This window comes from Citrus clementina, unplaced genomic scaffold (genome assembly GCF_000493195.1).
Source record: "Citrus clementina cultivar Clemenules unplaced genomic scaffold, Citrus_clementina_v1.0 scaffold_3, whole genome shotgun sequence".
Classification (NCBI taxonomy): domain Eukaryota; kingdom Viridiplantae; phylum Streptophyta; class Magnoliopsida; order Sapindales; family Rutaceae; genus Citrus; species Citrus x clementina.
In genome coordinates this window covers 12562807-12579570 of record NW_006262339.1, presented here as the reverse complement: position 1 = coordinate 12579570, position 16764 = coordinate 12562807, and the positions used below count along the sequence as shown (strand labels likewise).

Below are 16764 nucleotides of genomic sequence, written 5' to 3'. Positions count from 1 at the left end.
GATTTCTTTTAAAATAAAATGGCCAAATAAAATAGAAAACATAAACTTGATTATCCAGCTTCTTTATTAGTTTTGGAGAGAAACTAAAATTTGAGATGGGTAAATGTCTATTTGGTATGACTTATCCATCTAATGGTCATAAATGCTTATTTAATTCTATTAGCTCTGATCAAAATTTATATTTTTTTTTGTATAGTTTTTTAAGATTAAATAATCTATTTTACCTCCACTAACAAAAGTTTAAATTTTTGAGTTTTTCAAAGTAGAGGTTGAAAAGTTTTTTTAAAATATGAAAATAACTAAAATATCCTTTTGAAGGTGTTGGAGTTTTTTACCTTTACACGTATTTGTAATTTGTGGAGAACTTGTCATGATCGTTGACTTCGATTTCGAAGGGGTGAGTACCTTGGCTTCGATTTCAAAGGGGTGAGTACCTGAAAAAGGCACTCTGACACTCAAGCCAGTGTTTGATCAAGATTAAACAAAGAAGAAAGATGAAGAAAATGAGTTTTTTCTCTCTAAGTATAAATAGTCATTTTTGGAGGCAAAGACCCTTTTTTTCTTAGAGATGAGTCACTATTTATAGATGATGAGTGATGTGTATTTAGGATTTTCCTTTGAACCCTTAATCTAACGACATGTGTCGCCCATAATTTTTGTACACATGGAGGTAGATTTGATATAGGGAATTATTCTGCCCCTGTATGTTACCTGACTCGTATGACCTTTGAGCTTGATTTCCCTAGACTAATGGACTACGAAACCAATTCCCCCCTTGCCTTCTTTACGAGCTCGGGAGAATTTTTTCCTTGGGTGTTACTCCCTAGAGTAGCTTTTTTTATTTGACAAGATGGACACGTGATATGATTTGGTACCTTTTAGAATATGGCACCTACACTTTTATTATTTGACAATGTTATTTCATTGTTTTCATGACATAATCTTAAAAAAAACTTGTCTATTAAAGTAATTTTAATAAAAGCTCTCACTAATAACCAAACAAATAAAAATTTTTAAATATAAATTCTACTTTTAAAAGCTCTAATAACATAATCTCTATTTAAATAACCTCTATTTAAAAAATTAACGGTAGCTTAAAAAAACTCTCGTAACATAAGATGAGATTGCCTGAGCCACAGCTCTGATCAGCACTTCCTTCCCCCACTGAAAACAGCTTAAAATTTCAGCTTTGATATCTTTACTAAGGAGCTGATGACATGTTTACTACAGAATACAGGTTCTGAGTACGAATTAAATGATTTTTGTCGAATAAAATACAAAGCATTTGATTTGATATTAATTGTCAAGTTACAAGAATGCGCTTTTAACAGTAGTGGTCAATAAAGTTCGAAGTCGGGGAAACTATGTATGAATAAACACCATTGGTCCAAATAAGTAGGCGGGTGAAATTATTATATTTTGTTATATCATTAAAGATCATACTTTTGTAGTTATTGTGCATTGTCGGCCATGAAATGGGACACTTTTATTTCCCCCTCCCTTGATCAATAGTTGAATTATGCAATCACTAATAACATAAATGGTTCTTTATAAGCCATCATAGCGATAACCTTTTGTGTCTTGATTATTGAGATGCCAAGACAGGTCCCGAGTTTCAACTATTCCAATAAATAATGAAAAAAATGCAGCTCTACGTGCAGTAAAATGCTTGGGATTGTCGACAAGGGAAGGTGATGTTCTCTCTTTGTCGTTAATAAATAATGCAAAGTCTGATTCAAATGCCAAACATATGAAAATATTATTATTATTATTATTATTACTATTACCGCTCTTTATATGAATTTATGTCACAGTATAAACTAATCCTTTTTTATGAATACTGTTGCGCATACTTTTTGCAGAATCAGAGAGTATGTGGAAGAGTTTGACAATTGCAGAATAATGGTTTGGAATCTCACTTAAAACTTCACTAGGCGGTCAACAATGCCACGTACCTACAAACATAAGAAATAAAAAATAAAGATCATTAAATTTTTCTGGGCATAAAAAAAAAAAAAAATGAAAACTATTGTCAAATTAAAATTAGCCGTGTCAGTTGGTGAATGCACCCGAGGTAATCCGATCAGGCTTCGTAAGCTATCCAGAAGTGGCCCTCCACTGTTTCCGAGATTAACGGAAGCATCGATCTGTATAACACCTTGAATTAAACGGCCAATGCCTGCAGGGATTTCCCTATCAAGTGCACCACAGTAAAGATAAAGAATGCATTAGGCAAATGACATTGTTTTTATAACGAAATATCAAATTTAGCAATATTATAAGAATGTCACACATACTTGAGGTAAGAAAATATAGTAGCGTTTACTTCTCAAATTAGATTGAAAATTATGACGAGTGAGAATCTTAGAATTAAAAATGTAGATTTAAAATGAGTTGTTTACTTACACTGGAAAGAGAGTGTGGAATAAGAATCTAATCTCATTTATGTGTTTATATAGTCTCGAATTAGAAGTAAATTATTTTAAATTATAATTTTAGCTTTATTTAAAGAATTGTAACTTTTAATTACAAAGTGAAAAAAAAAACATATTTGAAAAATAAACTACTTATTTTATTGTTAATTTTAATTATATAAATTAATAATTATTAATTATCCTTCATGTGTAAAATGGCCTCAAGTTAGAAGCAAAATTAAAGACGTCAAACTACTAACTCTCTCGATTTGCCTCATATTATTCATTTTCAATGTGTACTGCTATTACAAAACATTTAACCACACAGAATATCAAATAGAATGAGTTGAGTTGAATCCTCAAATGAAAAACAATCAAAATGGGAAGCTTGGGGTTATCAAATAGGGATAGAAAGAGCAAGGGGCAATGTCCCTTCCAACTTTGCTCAGCAGCAAACAAACGAAGGATTGAACAAACATCTCCATAGTCAATAGGCTCCAGAGACTTAAAATTTCAAATCATTCATGTAAATTATGAATCAGAGTATTAGACTTGGATGACAAAATGTCAAAAAATATGACGAGAGGCAAAAGGAAAAGAAATGTAGCTCAATTTTTTTGGCGGTAGCAACAGCAATTTAAATTTGAATTAATAATAACAGCTGTCAAGGCTGTCGATCAAAACAACCTAAGGTTTGTTTTCCTGGAAAACATGGATCATTTCAAGTTCATCCATCTGAAGCTTACACGGCTGACTAACAATGAAATCAGTAATGGAATCAACGCCTGAGAAGGGAAGAAAGAAGGATTCTAGAGAGGAGGATGAGGATTCCTTCGTGGAGACCTTCAAAACATTTACAAGTTTCTGAAGCTGCTTGACTTCGTGCTGCAGATCCTTGTCAGTTCCAGAAACAACTACGGTGAAGGGGTCTTGTCTTTGTTCAGACCAAGAACAGCAAGAGACTCAATGTTATATTTCATCCTTGTAAAGACCTGGAACTCAAATCAGAGCGTGGCACACAATTTCTGTTTGTTGGGGATGAAAATGGAATAAATTTGTAATAGTAGTAGCAGAGAACCAAGGAAATAATATTAAAATTAGCATACAAAAGAAAACTTGATAGTTGTTAATCAGTAAAACAACTTGCTAGCATGGAATCAGTAAGACAGTTCCAACACTTACTTGCACATCAATAAATAAAGAGTTCCCAATAAATTTGCACAATCCATACAAGGAAAGGCCAATTAGCATAATTTCTCAGCAGAACCTTTCATCAGTACAAACTCACAAATCCGAGGCAGAATATAATATGATGACCAATTAAGCAAAACAAGGATCATCAGGAATTGCTTAACAACCAAAATGAAGAATGGCACATGTAGTGAAAAACACGTAACAAACACACAAGCTTCATACAGTGAAAAGATCAAAAGAGTCAATTACATAAATGATTTAAGGCACTGCCCTTCATTAAAATAAACAAAAGTATTAATTCAACCCAAAACAAAAAACAGTCATCAAATCAACAAAGAACAGTTTCAAGAACATACCTATGGCATTTTTGAAAGTGCTTGTTAGAAAGCACTATTCTGAATTGCAACTCTCACTTAAATTTTTTAGCAGCACTTCAACTCCAAGTGCTAATCTTACAGGAAAATGTTTTACACAAAAGATCCAAATTATTAATTCAACCATACAAATAAATTTGGTTTTAAACATTTTAAGGCACTTCAAATCACATAAACTCTCAATTGCAATAACGTGAAAACTTCACTAGCTGGTCAACAATGCCACGTACCTACATACATAAGAAATGAAAAACAATAAAGATCATTAAATTTTTCTAGGCATTACCCCCCCCCCCCCAAAAAAAAAAAAAAGACATAAGCTTGCATAAGTCTGTAAAATGAAAACCAATGTCAAACTAAAACTTGCCGTGTCAATTGGTAAGGCAAATCCAATACCACTGAATGCACCAGAGGTAATAAATGTATTTACTCCAATCAGGCTTCCTGAACTATCCAGAAGCGGCCCTCCACTGTTACCAAGATTAACGGAAGCATCAATCTGTATAACACCTTGAATTAAACGGCCAGGGATTTCCCTATCAAGTGCACTACAGTAAAGATAAAGAATACATTAGGCAAATGACATTGTTTTTATAACGAAATATCAAATTTAGCAATGTTATAAGAATGTCAAACATACTTGAGGTATGAAAATATATATTGTCTTAAAGTTACCTGATCACGCCAGTTGTACAGGTAAATGACCATCCAAGCTGCAAACATAAATATGAATTAAGGAAAGAGATTTCAACTAAAAAAACAAAAAAATTGTGATCAACATGCCATGACCACCATCATACTTACAGGGTGGCCAATTGCATAGATTTTTTGACCAACACGCAAGTCAGCAGAGACACCAACATGTATAGGTCTTAATTCGTGATTTGGAGCATCAATGTGCAACACTGCCAAATCATTGACTTGGTCATGACCAACAACTTGTGCATAGAAAGTTGATTGGTCAGAAAAACTGACCCTGTAAATCAAACATTCCAGAATCTACAGTCAAAACACAACTTAAGCACAAAAATTTATGTTGGATGAAATAAACACCTAAGCAGTGCATGTCCAATGCTATATATGGACACAGTCAACAAAATATAAAAATATACACAATCACACCCTTGAATTTGTTCGTGTTTAGTTAGGTTGATGGCCAAAAACAAACTATGCAAAGCAATTGTTTTAGCCGACATCTTCTTTCGTCTTCATTCAAATAAATATGCTGCTTTCCAACCTAATAAATGAAGCATTAGCTAAGGTAAATGCTGAGTATAAATGTTTACATAGATAAGACTATTTTAACTTTTAAAATCGTGACACAAAACTTATAGGCATTGATCTCATCAAATCTAAAACAGGTGGATGAGTTGGCAACACTTAATGCTACTTCTTGACTTTGAATTTCTACCTTTAGATTTGATGGATCAAAGACTATAAATTTGTGTCAAATCCAATGGCTCATAGTTTTAAAATAAATAAAAAAACAACGGTGAATCCAACGGCCCCAATTGGGATCTCGCACTTCAACTGAAGTGGATAATCCCTCCCTTAATGTGCAGGATCCCAATTGGGGCCTTCTTTTGTGTGTGCGTGTGTGTGTAATAATAATAATAATACAAAATGAAAGAAAGAAACATACTTGACTGTAGAAGCGCCACAAATCACATGATAGTTAGTGACAATGTGACCATCTTGATCCCATAAAAAACCCGCCCCGCTTCCCCGAAGGAACTCTGTCTCACTTTGATCCTCACTACAAATATCACCAACAAACAAATTCAACAACACAAATTAAAATTAGTAAAACAATTGTAGTGTTCATTATATGTGTGTGTGTGCAGCGTAACCACACCAAGCAGCCATCTAAACCCTCATCACATTGTTACTTAAACATGTAATAATTAAATTATCTAAATGACTATTATGCTAACATATTAGTATAAGCACAACAATCCTCCTGATGTCACGGTGATATCACATCCCCCTCATCCTTCATGTGTAAGATGGACTCAAGTTAGAAGCAAAATTAAAGACACCAGTCTAATAACTTAGCTCTCGATTTGCCTCATATTATTCATTTTAAATGTGTAGAGCACTTACTAAGGTATTAAACCACACTGAATATCAGATAAAGTGAGCTGAGTTGAATCTTCAAATGAAAACAATAAAAATGGGAAGTTTTGGGTTATCAAATAGGGACAGAAAGAGCAAAGGGTAATGTCCCTTCCAACTTTGCTCAGCAGCAAATAAACAAAGGATTGAACAAACATCTCCTTAATCAACAGCCTTCAAAGACTCAATATTTCAAATCATTCAAGTAAATTATCAATTAGATCCCAGATGACAAACTATATGAAGTATGTTTGGGATGTCAAAAAATAACACAAAAAGAAAGGCAAAAGAAACAGATATGCAGCTCATTTTTTCGCAGCAACTTAGATTTAAATTAATAATACCGGATACCAAGGTTGCCGATCCAAACAACTGAAGATATGTTTTCTTCAAAAATACGGATCGTTTCAAGTTCATCCATCTGAAGCTTACACGGCTGACTACCGACGAAATCAGGAGTGGAATCAACGCCAGAGCAGGGAAGAAAGAAAGGTTCTAGAGAGGAGGATGATGATTGTTTCGTGGAGACCTTCAAGACATTTACAAGTTTCTGAAGCTGCTTGACAACTTGCTGGAGCTCCCTGTCAGTTCCGGAAACAACCATGGTGAAGAGAGCCCTGTCCTTGTTCAGACCAATAACACCAAGAGACTCAATGTTACAGTTCCTCCTTGCAAAGACCCCGTCAATCCGGCTCAGGATTCCACTTTCATCCACAACAAACACAGAAATAGTGTGCCGTTGCACTCTGAATTTGTAATAGTAGCAGTAGAGAACCAAGAAAATAATATTAAAGTTAGTATATAAAAGAAAACTCGATAGTTATTAATTAGTAGAACTTACTAGCATGGAATCAGCAAGGCAGTTCCAATACTTATTCTTACATCAACAAATAAAAGTTTGCAATAAATTTGCATAATTTATACAAGGAAAGGCCAATTAGCATAATTTCTCAGCACAACCTTTTATCAATACAAGCTTACAAATCAGAGGCAGAATATATTATGATGACCAATTAAGTAAAACAAGGATCATCAAGAATTAGCTTTAAAGCCCAAATGAAGAACTGCACATGTAGTGAAAAACACATAATGAACACACAAGCTTCATACACTGAAAGCAGTCGCCCACATACGTGATTAAGGCACTGCCCTTTATTAAGATGAAAAATGTATCAACACACAACACAGAACAACAGTCATCAAGTCAACATAGAACAGATTTAAGACCACAACAGATTTAAGAAGACACCTATGGAGCATTGAAAAGTGCTTGTTAGAGAGCACTTCTCTAAATTGCAGCTATCAATTAAACATTTACTCTTACAGGAAAATGTTTTACAAAAAAGCACCAAATTATTATCTCAAATAGCTTTTTTCCATATTTCAACTAATATAAAGTACAAATAGATTTGCTTTTAACCACTTAAAGGCACTTCAAATCACATAAAAAGCACTCTTAACTGCAATAACAGTTATATAGACAAAGCCAGCAACCATTTTCAAAAAATTAAATTGACCCAATTGAGGAATCACACATGCGATCATCTATATCCACAACCAAGACATAACCTTTATATACTACAATGAAATTATCCAACATCTAATCATATCCGTGCAACCAATATGCAAACTCTACCCAAAAAATCACCTTGACCCGGTTAAACAATCACAATAATAAGTGCCAGGTTGAAAAACATGTATGATGTCAAAAACCCATTTCAATGTGTTATTTTCAAAAAATAAATGTTCTCTTAAATACTTTTCTTTCCTATTAATATTAATATTACTGGATGTGTGCTTTCATAGAACACAACTCTTCTGGACCCAAATAAGAATCTGATACATCCTATAAATACCTACATGATACCATTCACAAGAACCTCTTCAGATGAAAATTTAGAGGAAAAGGTAAAGAGAGAAATTTCGAAAATATGCAACAAAAAAGAACAAGTCTGATTATTCACCTTTCACTGTTTACTGCAATCCCACAGGCCATGACATCACTGTGTCTGGCTGTAAATTTAGAAGCTGAGTGCATCACAATGCCTGAAAAAGAGACGAGCCAATTATAATTAACCTATGATTCGAGAAGAATAGCTATTGGTCAAAACTCAAGTCATATCAACAAATCTGATACCTGCTCCAAATTCCAGAGGTCGTAATACTACAGGAGACATAATGCTATTATCCACTCGCGGGAGAGCACCACATGTATGAGCTACTCCAATTTTCTACAAGTTAAAAAAAAAAAAAACTATTCCACAGCTAGTATTTTTCCACAACCAAAACAAGTAAAAAGCAAAAGATAGTTAACAATAAGAAGGGAAGATGTGCATGATGCCCCTTTGATTTTAGCAGATTTTATCATTCAACAAACCAAAACTATACAGTACACGTAGACAGCATAATCATGAAAACAAACAGCACATCCATGATCTACAAGTTCCTTCAGTTGGTTAAAACCATTCATCCATTAACCTTTTCATTTCAAAATGTGCCAAAGTAATAACATACCTTCAAATGTCAAAATATATTTTTCCAAAATTTTGCCCTTTTAATAATATTCTTTTAGCAGGTTCTACATAATCAAATAATTTTACAAATTAGTACATTTACACAAAGGAATGCAATATCCATTAATTTATGCACAGTCAATATCCGCTTTTTAGGCCCAAAACCTGTTGGAAAACTCCCAGGTGTTGAACTCTACAATTGCAACACACAATCCTTGTTAATGGATGCTTTGAATAAACTAAATAATACATGAAAAAATAAATTAAAAATAAAAGACTTACAAGGTTGGCATGTGAAGAGGAGAAAAAGGGCTGGAGAGAAAGAGAACACGCCATGATCCTTTTTTTTTATATTTTGATATTGGTGCCCAATGTCAGTTTTGCAGCAAACACTTGTCCATCCTATTATCATGCACACAGATACATGTAACTTTATCTCTAATTTCTATTGGTTAGAAAATTCTTTATATAGAAAAGATTGTTCTGTTTCTAGGTAGCTCATAAAACAGCACTTCCTTAAACCTAATCAAAGAGTTCTTCCAATTGTTAATATCATTCAACCTCCAATAGTTTGATTAAGTTTTTTTTTTTTTTTTTGAATTTTACAAGTTTTCAAGAAGAGGTTGATTGTAAGAGGGCCCACACAAACTCAACTCGATTGAATTTCAGAGTCTTTTCAGAGCCTAGCTGCTGTCTCCATCAGTAAAGCCTAGCCCCAACACACCTGCATTACATGCCTGGCTTTCTCAAATAGGCAAATTCGGGCTTGGGCTAAGGCGTGGTAAGGGGTTGATGGGTCGAATTCGTGTCAAATCTTAATTGAATTGGGTCAAAATTTGGAGGATTCGGATTCACCACGTTCATTAAACGAATCTTGATTCGAATTCAACTCATTTATTAAACGAATCTAAACATTAAGATTCAGATTTGATAATCCTAATCCTTTAATAAATGAATAAACAATTCAGTTCATTTAATGGAATTAATAAACGAAACGAATAGAATTTGGATTCGTTAAATGTCTTCATCTACAATCATATATTGAAAATAATTAATATACGACAAAAATCACTTAAAATTAAATACAACAAAATTTAAAATTTACAAAAATTTTCATATTAACAATAATTTTTGTTTTAAAATTTTAAAATTATAAAGGTATATTAGTAACTTATTAATGCAAAACTTAATCTCTTAATCAAATTCAACTCGTATTCGATTAGTTTATGACTCACCAGTTTAATAAATGAATCATAAAAGAATAAATGCCTCAATGAGCCGAATTTCCTTTTTGATTCGTTTGTTAACTGGGCTGATTTGATTTCGATCAGTTTACTAAACCAATCAGTTTTTCCAAAACCAAATTCATATAATGCGAATCGAGCCGAATAAATGAGCAGACTCAATCCGAACCCGATCAGTTAAACTCGTTATGGCCAGTTAGGTTAAGGATGGTTATTCCAGTTGTATTCATGTAATTTGGGCAAGATATGATATATCAAGCACTACTTCTGAAAAAATAATATACCGTAGGATAATAATGAGTTCAGTTTTTTAAAATAATGCTTTCAGTTTATATTCATGAAATTAAATTAAAAACATTAAATACGAACCTCGACCAACAAAATGGCGGCGACAGTGGTACGCGAGAGCAACTGAGAATCTTGCCCGGGTCCAATGAGAAAGGCGAGCAACGGCTTCAAATTGCCTGCTGCCGCGGGGTCAGATAACGGTTGCTGTTCTCGACGGCGATCTAGGGAGGCTCCAATATATTGAGGTGCCTGGCTCTAGGGTTTGGGTTTTTCGTCAAAGGTGAGAGTTTGCGCGGTGGTTAGGGCTTCAGGGTTTGCGATTTTGCAAAAGCAGTAATTTTGACTTTGCCGTTTAGGTGTGGCTATATAGAGTCCGGCTGTCTTTGACTGCCAGGTAGCAACCGGTTTCTTAACCGGTTGCCTTATTTTTAATATTAAAATATAAATTAACATAATATACTAATTAAAAAGTGAAAAAATATTAATAGTAAAAAAAAAGATAAATAATTAGAAAATGTAAGAAAAACATAATGTTATCCAAATGAAGAGAAAAAAATTAAAAGTTTATATAATAAAAGACAAATTTATTTTTATACTTTTATATGTTATATCTCATACTTAACATCAAAATTTTTATGTATATTGTTATTTGTTTGAAGTTTATTATTGTAAATGTCTTGAATAAAGTCAAAAAAATGAGGATATTCATGCTTGTTTCATGTTTAACATCCATATTGTATGTTTGACCTCAGTTATTGCATGCTCCACGTGATCTGTCGCATGTTGACATTGTATTCATATTTGACTTCACTTCTTTCATGTTTAACTTCACGTGTTGCATATTTCACTTTAGTTGTTATATATTTGACACAACTATTTTGCATGTAAATTTCATGTTTCATTTTTGACACCAAATGTTGCATATTTAAGTTCAAATGTTGCAGATTTTGAATAAAGTAAAAAAAATAAGGATTTTCATGTTCGTTTCATATTTGACATCTATGTTGCAAATTTGACCTCAAGTGTTGTGTTTGAGGCTTTCTTATTCTTGTTCTTTTTTTTTTACCCTTATACTTTATTGAAATTAGATTTGTCAAGAGCGTGCTAATTTCTACCCTTTTGTTCTTGACAAACCTCTTTTTAGTTTCTGCAAAGAACTCATTAGTCGTAGTTAACTTTTCAAACATAGAGTCCCTGAATGATTTCAGAATGGACTTCTTCATGATCATCATACACATGCGATTTGATTACTCCCAACTTTTCATGTCCCTCTTGTCATCAACGGTACTCTTATCCGTAAGAGGCAGGGGAGTATTAACCCTTAATGCAAAGTCGAGATCTATGATAGTGAAAAATATTAAGAGGTTCTCTTGCCATTACTTGAAGTTAGAGCCATTTAGCATAACAATAAGATTGATGTTAGCAATAATATTAGTAGCAGACATAACTGAATAGATAATAATAAACAAAAAAAAAAGCTCATATAAGTCCAGAAACAAAAATAAATTCAAATAATGGTAAACCCTATCTTAAGATACCGGACACTCCATTAGTATTTCATCTTTGGACAAAATATTAACTTATAAGTAATATCTTAGTGTAGTAATCAAATATCGATAATAAGAACATCTCAAATAATGAATCTTCCTTTGGACTGATTTATTGTTCACATGTGAAACTAAATAATCTTCACGTGTTTGTTACCACAGGTGCACATGCAATCCTATTAAATATGGACCTTCCTTTGAGCCAATCTATATTCACAGAAAATATATATAAAGAGCCGTTTATATTTCAAAATAAATTAATTTCCACAAGAGAAGTAACTTTGATGACACGTTATTTCAATTAATTTATCTTAAAACATATATAAACATATCAATATTTGAATTTAAAATTGCATAAAAAATTACCAAAATTTAAAAAAAGTTTGGGTCAAAATTCGGTCAACGGTCAAAGTTAGTGGTCAAAATTTCAACGGTTCAAGACTGCAACAGTTCAGGTTGACCCGAATCAGATTCTGAACCAACCCTTTTTCTTAATTGGGTTTATCAGGTTGACCCAACCCGGATCCTTAACCCATTTTCCCCAAAAAATCCTTTTTTTCATTTTTCCTTTTTTTTTTTTTATTAATGAAGGGCTCACGAAGAGCTAATGCAACACTAAACGAGAGTGTGTAATGCCATAAGCATCATTACAAAGTAAACCAACAATATCAGGGGGAGGAGAAGGAAGAACATGTAAGCCTAAGGGTTTAGTTAAGATATAGGAAGCAAGGAAATTTGCAGCACTATTTGCTTCTCGGTACACATGCTCCATGTGGACGATCCAATCACGTGCTAATAATTCCTAAATAGTTTTGACAAGAATTGCATTTTCGTTGGCTGAAGGATGAGCCCTTTCCAAAAGATGCACTACGTTCTTATTATCCACTCCCACTTGAAGATGTCTAAAGCCATAATCACAAGCCACTTTCAAGCCATGAAAAAGGCCCCAAAGCTTAGCCGAAAGAACTGAACACATTCCAAGGTTAACTGTGAATCCCATGAGCCAATTTCCATTGGAATCCCGTATCAATCCACCAGCCCCAGCATATCCAGACCTCTTCATGGCACCATCTGTATTTAGACCGACACACGACCAAATAGGAGCTTTCCAATGGATCATTGTCTCCACTCTCGGTTGTTTCCCATGCAAAGTTTGGTGAATGCAATGTAAAATCTCCTGCGTTCGAGCTTTTATGTCTGTGGCTATGAGACCACTCTCCTACGAGCCATGATTAAAGAGAAAATTATTCCTCCAAAACCATAATCTCCACACTGCTACTCCAAAACAAACTCTCCAATACTCCTGACTTGTGTCATTTTTCTTTCTCATCAGATTCATCTGCAGCCAATCAGTAAGAGGGCAAAGAAAAAAGTTATGGGAGTGATGGTTAGGCAAGAGATGAGACCATACTCTCCTAGCCGTAATACAGTCACGGAGTGTATGAAGAATATCCTCAACCGGCCCTCCACATTTATCACATTGAGTAGAAACAACCAAATGTCTCCTATTAAGTTCCTTCCTTGTTTTCAACCGACCATGCAAGAGGAGCCAAAGAAAAACACGGATGCTATGGGGGCCCTTCCAACTCCACGCCAAACACCAAAAGTTATGATCTCCATTGCCAATAGGATCATCCAAAAGCTCATAAGCAGATTTTACAGAGAAAGTTCCATTAGAGGAAGCTCCCCAAAAGAAACTGTCAGCTCCGTGAGAAGCTGTAGGAGGATGAACTGAAGCAATCTTTAAGAGGATATTATTAGGCAACAAGTGACTAAACAAAGACCAATTCCAGTTTCCAGTTTCATCAATAAAATCTGCTACCCGCTTGCTAAATAAAGTATTCGGAATTGGTTGTGTGACAAATTCAGCCAAAGGGCTCGAAGTTGTCACCCAACAATCCCACCAAAATCGAACCCTCTCCCCATCACCAATATTCCACCGCATTCCCACTCGAGTTTGCTCCCAGATGCTTCCCATTGCTTTCCACAAATGAGACCCATATCGAGTAGGCAGGCTTGTAGGACCTCATCCAAATGAACCCCATACTTAGTTAACAATACTTGATTACTAAGCTTCGTTGGTTCACTAATTAAACGCCAAGTGTTCTTCATAAGGAGGGCATGATTCATAATATCCAACTTCTTAAAACTGAGACCCCCTTTGCATTTTGGAGTGCAAATCATATCCCAATTAACCAAGCTCATTTTTTGATGTTCAGCCGAACTACTCCAAATAAAACGCCGACATAACTGATCAATTTTCATTTTTATGCTTCGTGGCAGGTTTGTAGTTTGCATTGCATACACAGGAATAGCTTGTAAAACTGATTGCGCCAATGTGATGTGACCTGCTAAGGTCAGGTGAGAAGCATTCCATCTAGAAAGGCGTTGATCAACCTTATCAATAATATTTTTCCTTCTTCTTTAAGTAGCTTATTTGGGCCACGACTTGCTTGGTGGCACGACCATCTTGGCCAGAAAACAGCCATCGGTCTCCATTTTTTTTTTAATGTTCTAGGCTGCCGCTTTACTGCTGCAGCTCTATGTCGCTATCGTCGGCGTTGCATCGTTGCCAGTGGTGGCAGTAGCTGTTGCGAGCACTTAATTCTTGAATTCAATCTTTTAAAGAACAAATTTCTAAACCTTTTCTTTTTTAGTTAACCCAAGTTTCCAAAATAAATCCTCTCAAATTCTGAACTTATTTTTCTTAATACCATAAATCAACCTCAAATTTGATGAAGGAATTATTAGATCCAATAACATCAAAAATTACTAAATCCTCAATTTGTTCTCAAACTCAATAATTTTAATAATTCCAGCATTATCAAATTCAAGAACACCAAAGATTTTATCATTAATTGAAAATAAATTCAATTCTCAATTATTAAACATGAAGAGACTTTGATACCACTTGTTAGAACAAGAAATTCTTTTGGTGAAAACCATCACCGATAATTTAGTAACAATTATATTGTATTACCAAAAATCAATAACAAAATATGCAGAAACGTACCTGAATCCATAGTTCTTAATTGCCCTCTAGAGTCGTGAGATTGGCCTTGCGAATCTACATGTTCTCCTATAGAATCCTTTAAGGTTTTCTGTGCTCTCTCTCTGATGATGGGACGTAAAAAGGAATAGAATGATACATGTGACTTGGGAATCATGACCACTTATATAAACAACTTTTCTTGTTGTCTTTAAGTATTTCTTTCTGCCCATTATATCAATAGAAATTATTTTTTAAGTCTCTACATATTAAAGGCTCACACCCTAGTAGATACACTAAAGTCTATATTACAAAAAAGCTAAATAAAGTACTTTTAATTAGGCTTAACCTTATATGACAGTCCGCAACACATAATTATTTACGTATAAGCTTACTGTTGGATTAAGGATCTAATAATGCTGGATTAAAGAATCCTAACATTATGTTCATCACTACTACATTAAAAAGTTGCACAAAATATTATCATCTTCAGTAACTCAGAAAAAGCGAAAAAAAGAAAAGGCAATCCTTAACACTTGCCTTGCCTGTTAACAAACTAACATCACTTAGTTTATCATATCTCCAAACCTAGTTCATAATAATGATTGAAAAACTACGACTATATTATAAATTCTTTTGCAAAAACATCAATGACAAACACTATATAATATGGATGGATTGATTACAGACATGTGTTGACAAAGTCTGTAGACAAAGTTAGAAATAACTTACTGCTATGGTGCTTTGAGCTGCAGTCAAAGCTGATATTTTCAAACAGCCTTTTCAGAATCTTTTGTTTCATCTTTATCAAATAAATCCTCAAACATGGAAGAATGGAATTGCAAACTTGTGCAAGTAGAATTTGAGAGGATTATACAGATTCGAATAAAGTATAAGGCTAAATTCGATAAAGAGATATTACCAAACTAACTTCTTTTACCTTCGGAATATTGAACCCGCTTTTTTCTCTTTTATATACTGATGTAGTCAATTGGATAGTGCAGGCCACTTTGTGGTAGCAATATTGATTCAAACTTCGAACTAGTCCAACATTTCTCTTCAGGAAACAGTTGCATCATTATGGCATATTTTGACAAATATCTATCTTTTGTCAGCAATGGATCAACAAAGTCCTCGACCTGATCTCTCCCTAGATTTAAGATGCATGTCGTTGTATGAGTGCAAGGAATCTTGCTAACCTGCCACCCACCAGGCGCAAAGTTTACTTCTCAATATCAGCGCTAACCGAGCTAGTTCCATTTTTTAAAACATTCAGTAGTTGTCCCTCACTTGTTTCCACAATCATACCTCTCGCTACCTCGATTGCCTTGTTATCCTTTTCACTAATAGCTGGTAGACTCTTGCCTTTCCATGACAACTATGCTAAATACCTCTGCTCAAACAAATGCCTTGTCTTCAAGGCGATCGCTTCCATTCTTCTCGTGATGCCTTGTGCAAAGCAGTTATGCATCCACAATTGAAACCTTTTTTCCCATTTTGTTTGTAGCATGTGTACATTTTGCCCAAGAAGCCATGTAGTGCAAAACCCATCTTTTGCATTTCGTTACAATCAGCCATTCATCGCACCTTTTATCTATTACCTTTATATGTTCCAACTGTTGCACTAGTGCTACAACAAGCCTCCCAGAATATCTCGAAACAACACTTCGTTTTTCTCCATTAAATTGTCCTTGTTTTTGGCTTCCATGAACATACTTTGCATTTTTTTTTCCAGAAATAGATTTTTTAACGCACAACCTATTTTCTTCCTTACCTACATTTAAAAAAAAAACAGTAAACAAAATTTTTCGATCAACCAATTTCAGTTTTCACCTGTACCAATTAACTTTTCTAATATTGTATTGAACCTATCTTTTTACACTCTAGCTTACCTCTTTCTGATGCAAAGCACTACTATCGTTTGCTTTTATCTTTTGTACTTTTTCTCCACTGCATTCATGGAAAAACATGCTGTCAAATACCATAAAAATAAGGACATATACTTGTTGTACCTCTACTTTACCATCTAATTTATTTTTTGGTAGGCCTATTTACTTTGTAATTTATACTTTCAACAATATTCTTA

The 16764-nt window shown here is 34.1% G+C and overlaps 1 protein-coding gene across 3 annotated transcripts; it reads right to left on the bottom strand.

Moving 5' to 3' along the window:
* Positions 1–3972: 3972 nt before the first annotated feature.
* On the bottom strand, positions 3973–10478 carry LOC18049607 (protease Do-like 1, chloroplastic). 3 transcript variants are annotated; one of them, XM_006441092.2, is made up of 10 exons: positions 10224–10478; positions 8893–9012; positions 8235–8328; positions 8062–8143; positions 6442–6843; positions 5625–5738; positions 4787–4958; positions 4658–4695; positions 4350–4530; positions 3973–4212 (listed from the first exon to the last, which is right to left on the bottom strand). In XM_006441092.2, the coding sequence occupies exons 2-10, from the start codon at positions 8944–8946 to the stop codon at positions 4162–4164; spliced, it is 1188 nt and encodes a 395-aa protein (XP_006441155.1). In that variant the 5' UTR covers positions 8947–9012; positions 10224–10478; the 3' UTR covers positions 3973–4161. The 3 variants fall into 3 exon arrangements, with proteins under 3 accessions (XP_006441155.1, XP_024043941.1, XP_024043942.1); XM_024188173.1 differs by having other exon boundaries at positions 3973–4054; XM_024188174.1 differs by lacking the exon at positions 8893–9012.
* Positions 10479–16764: the final 6286 nt, after the last annotated feature.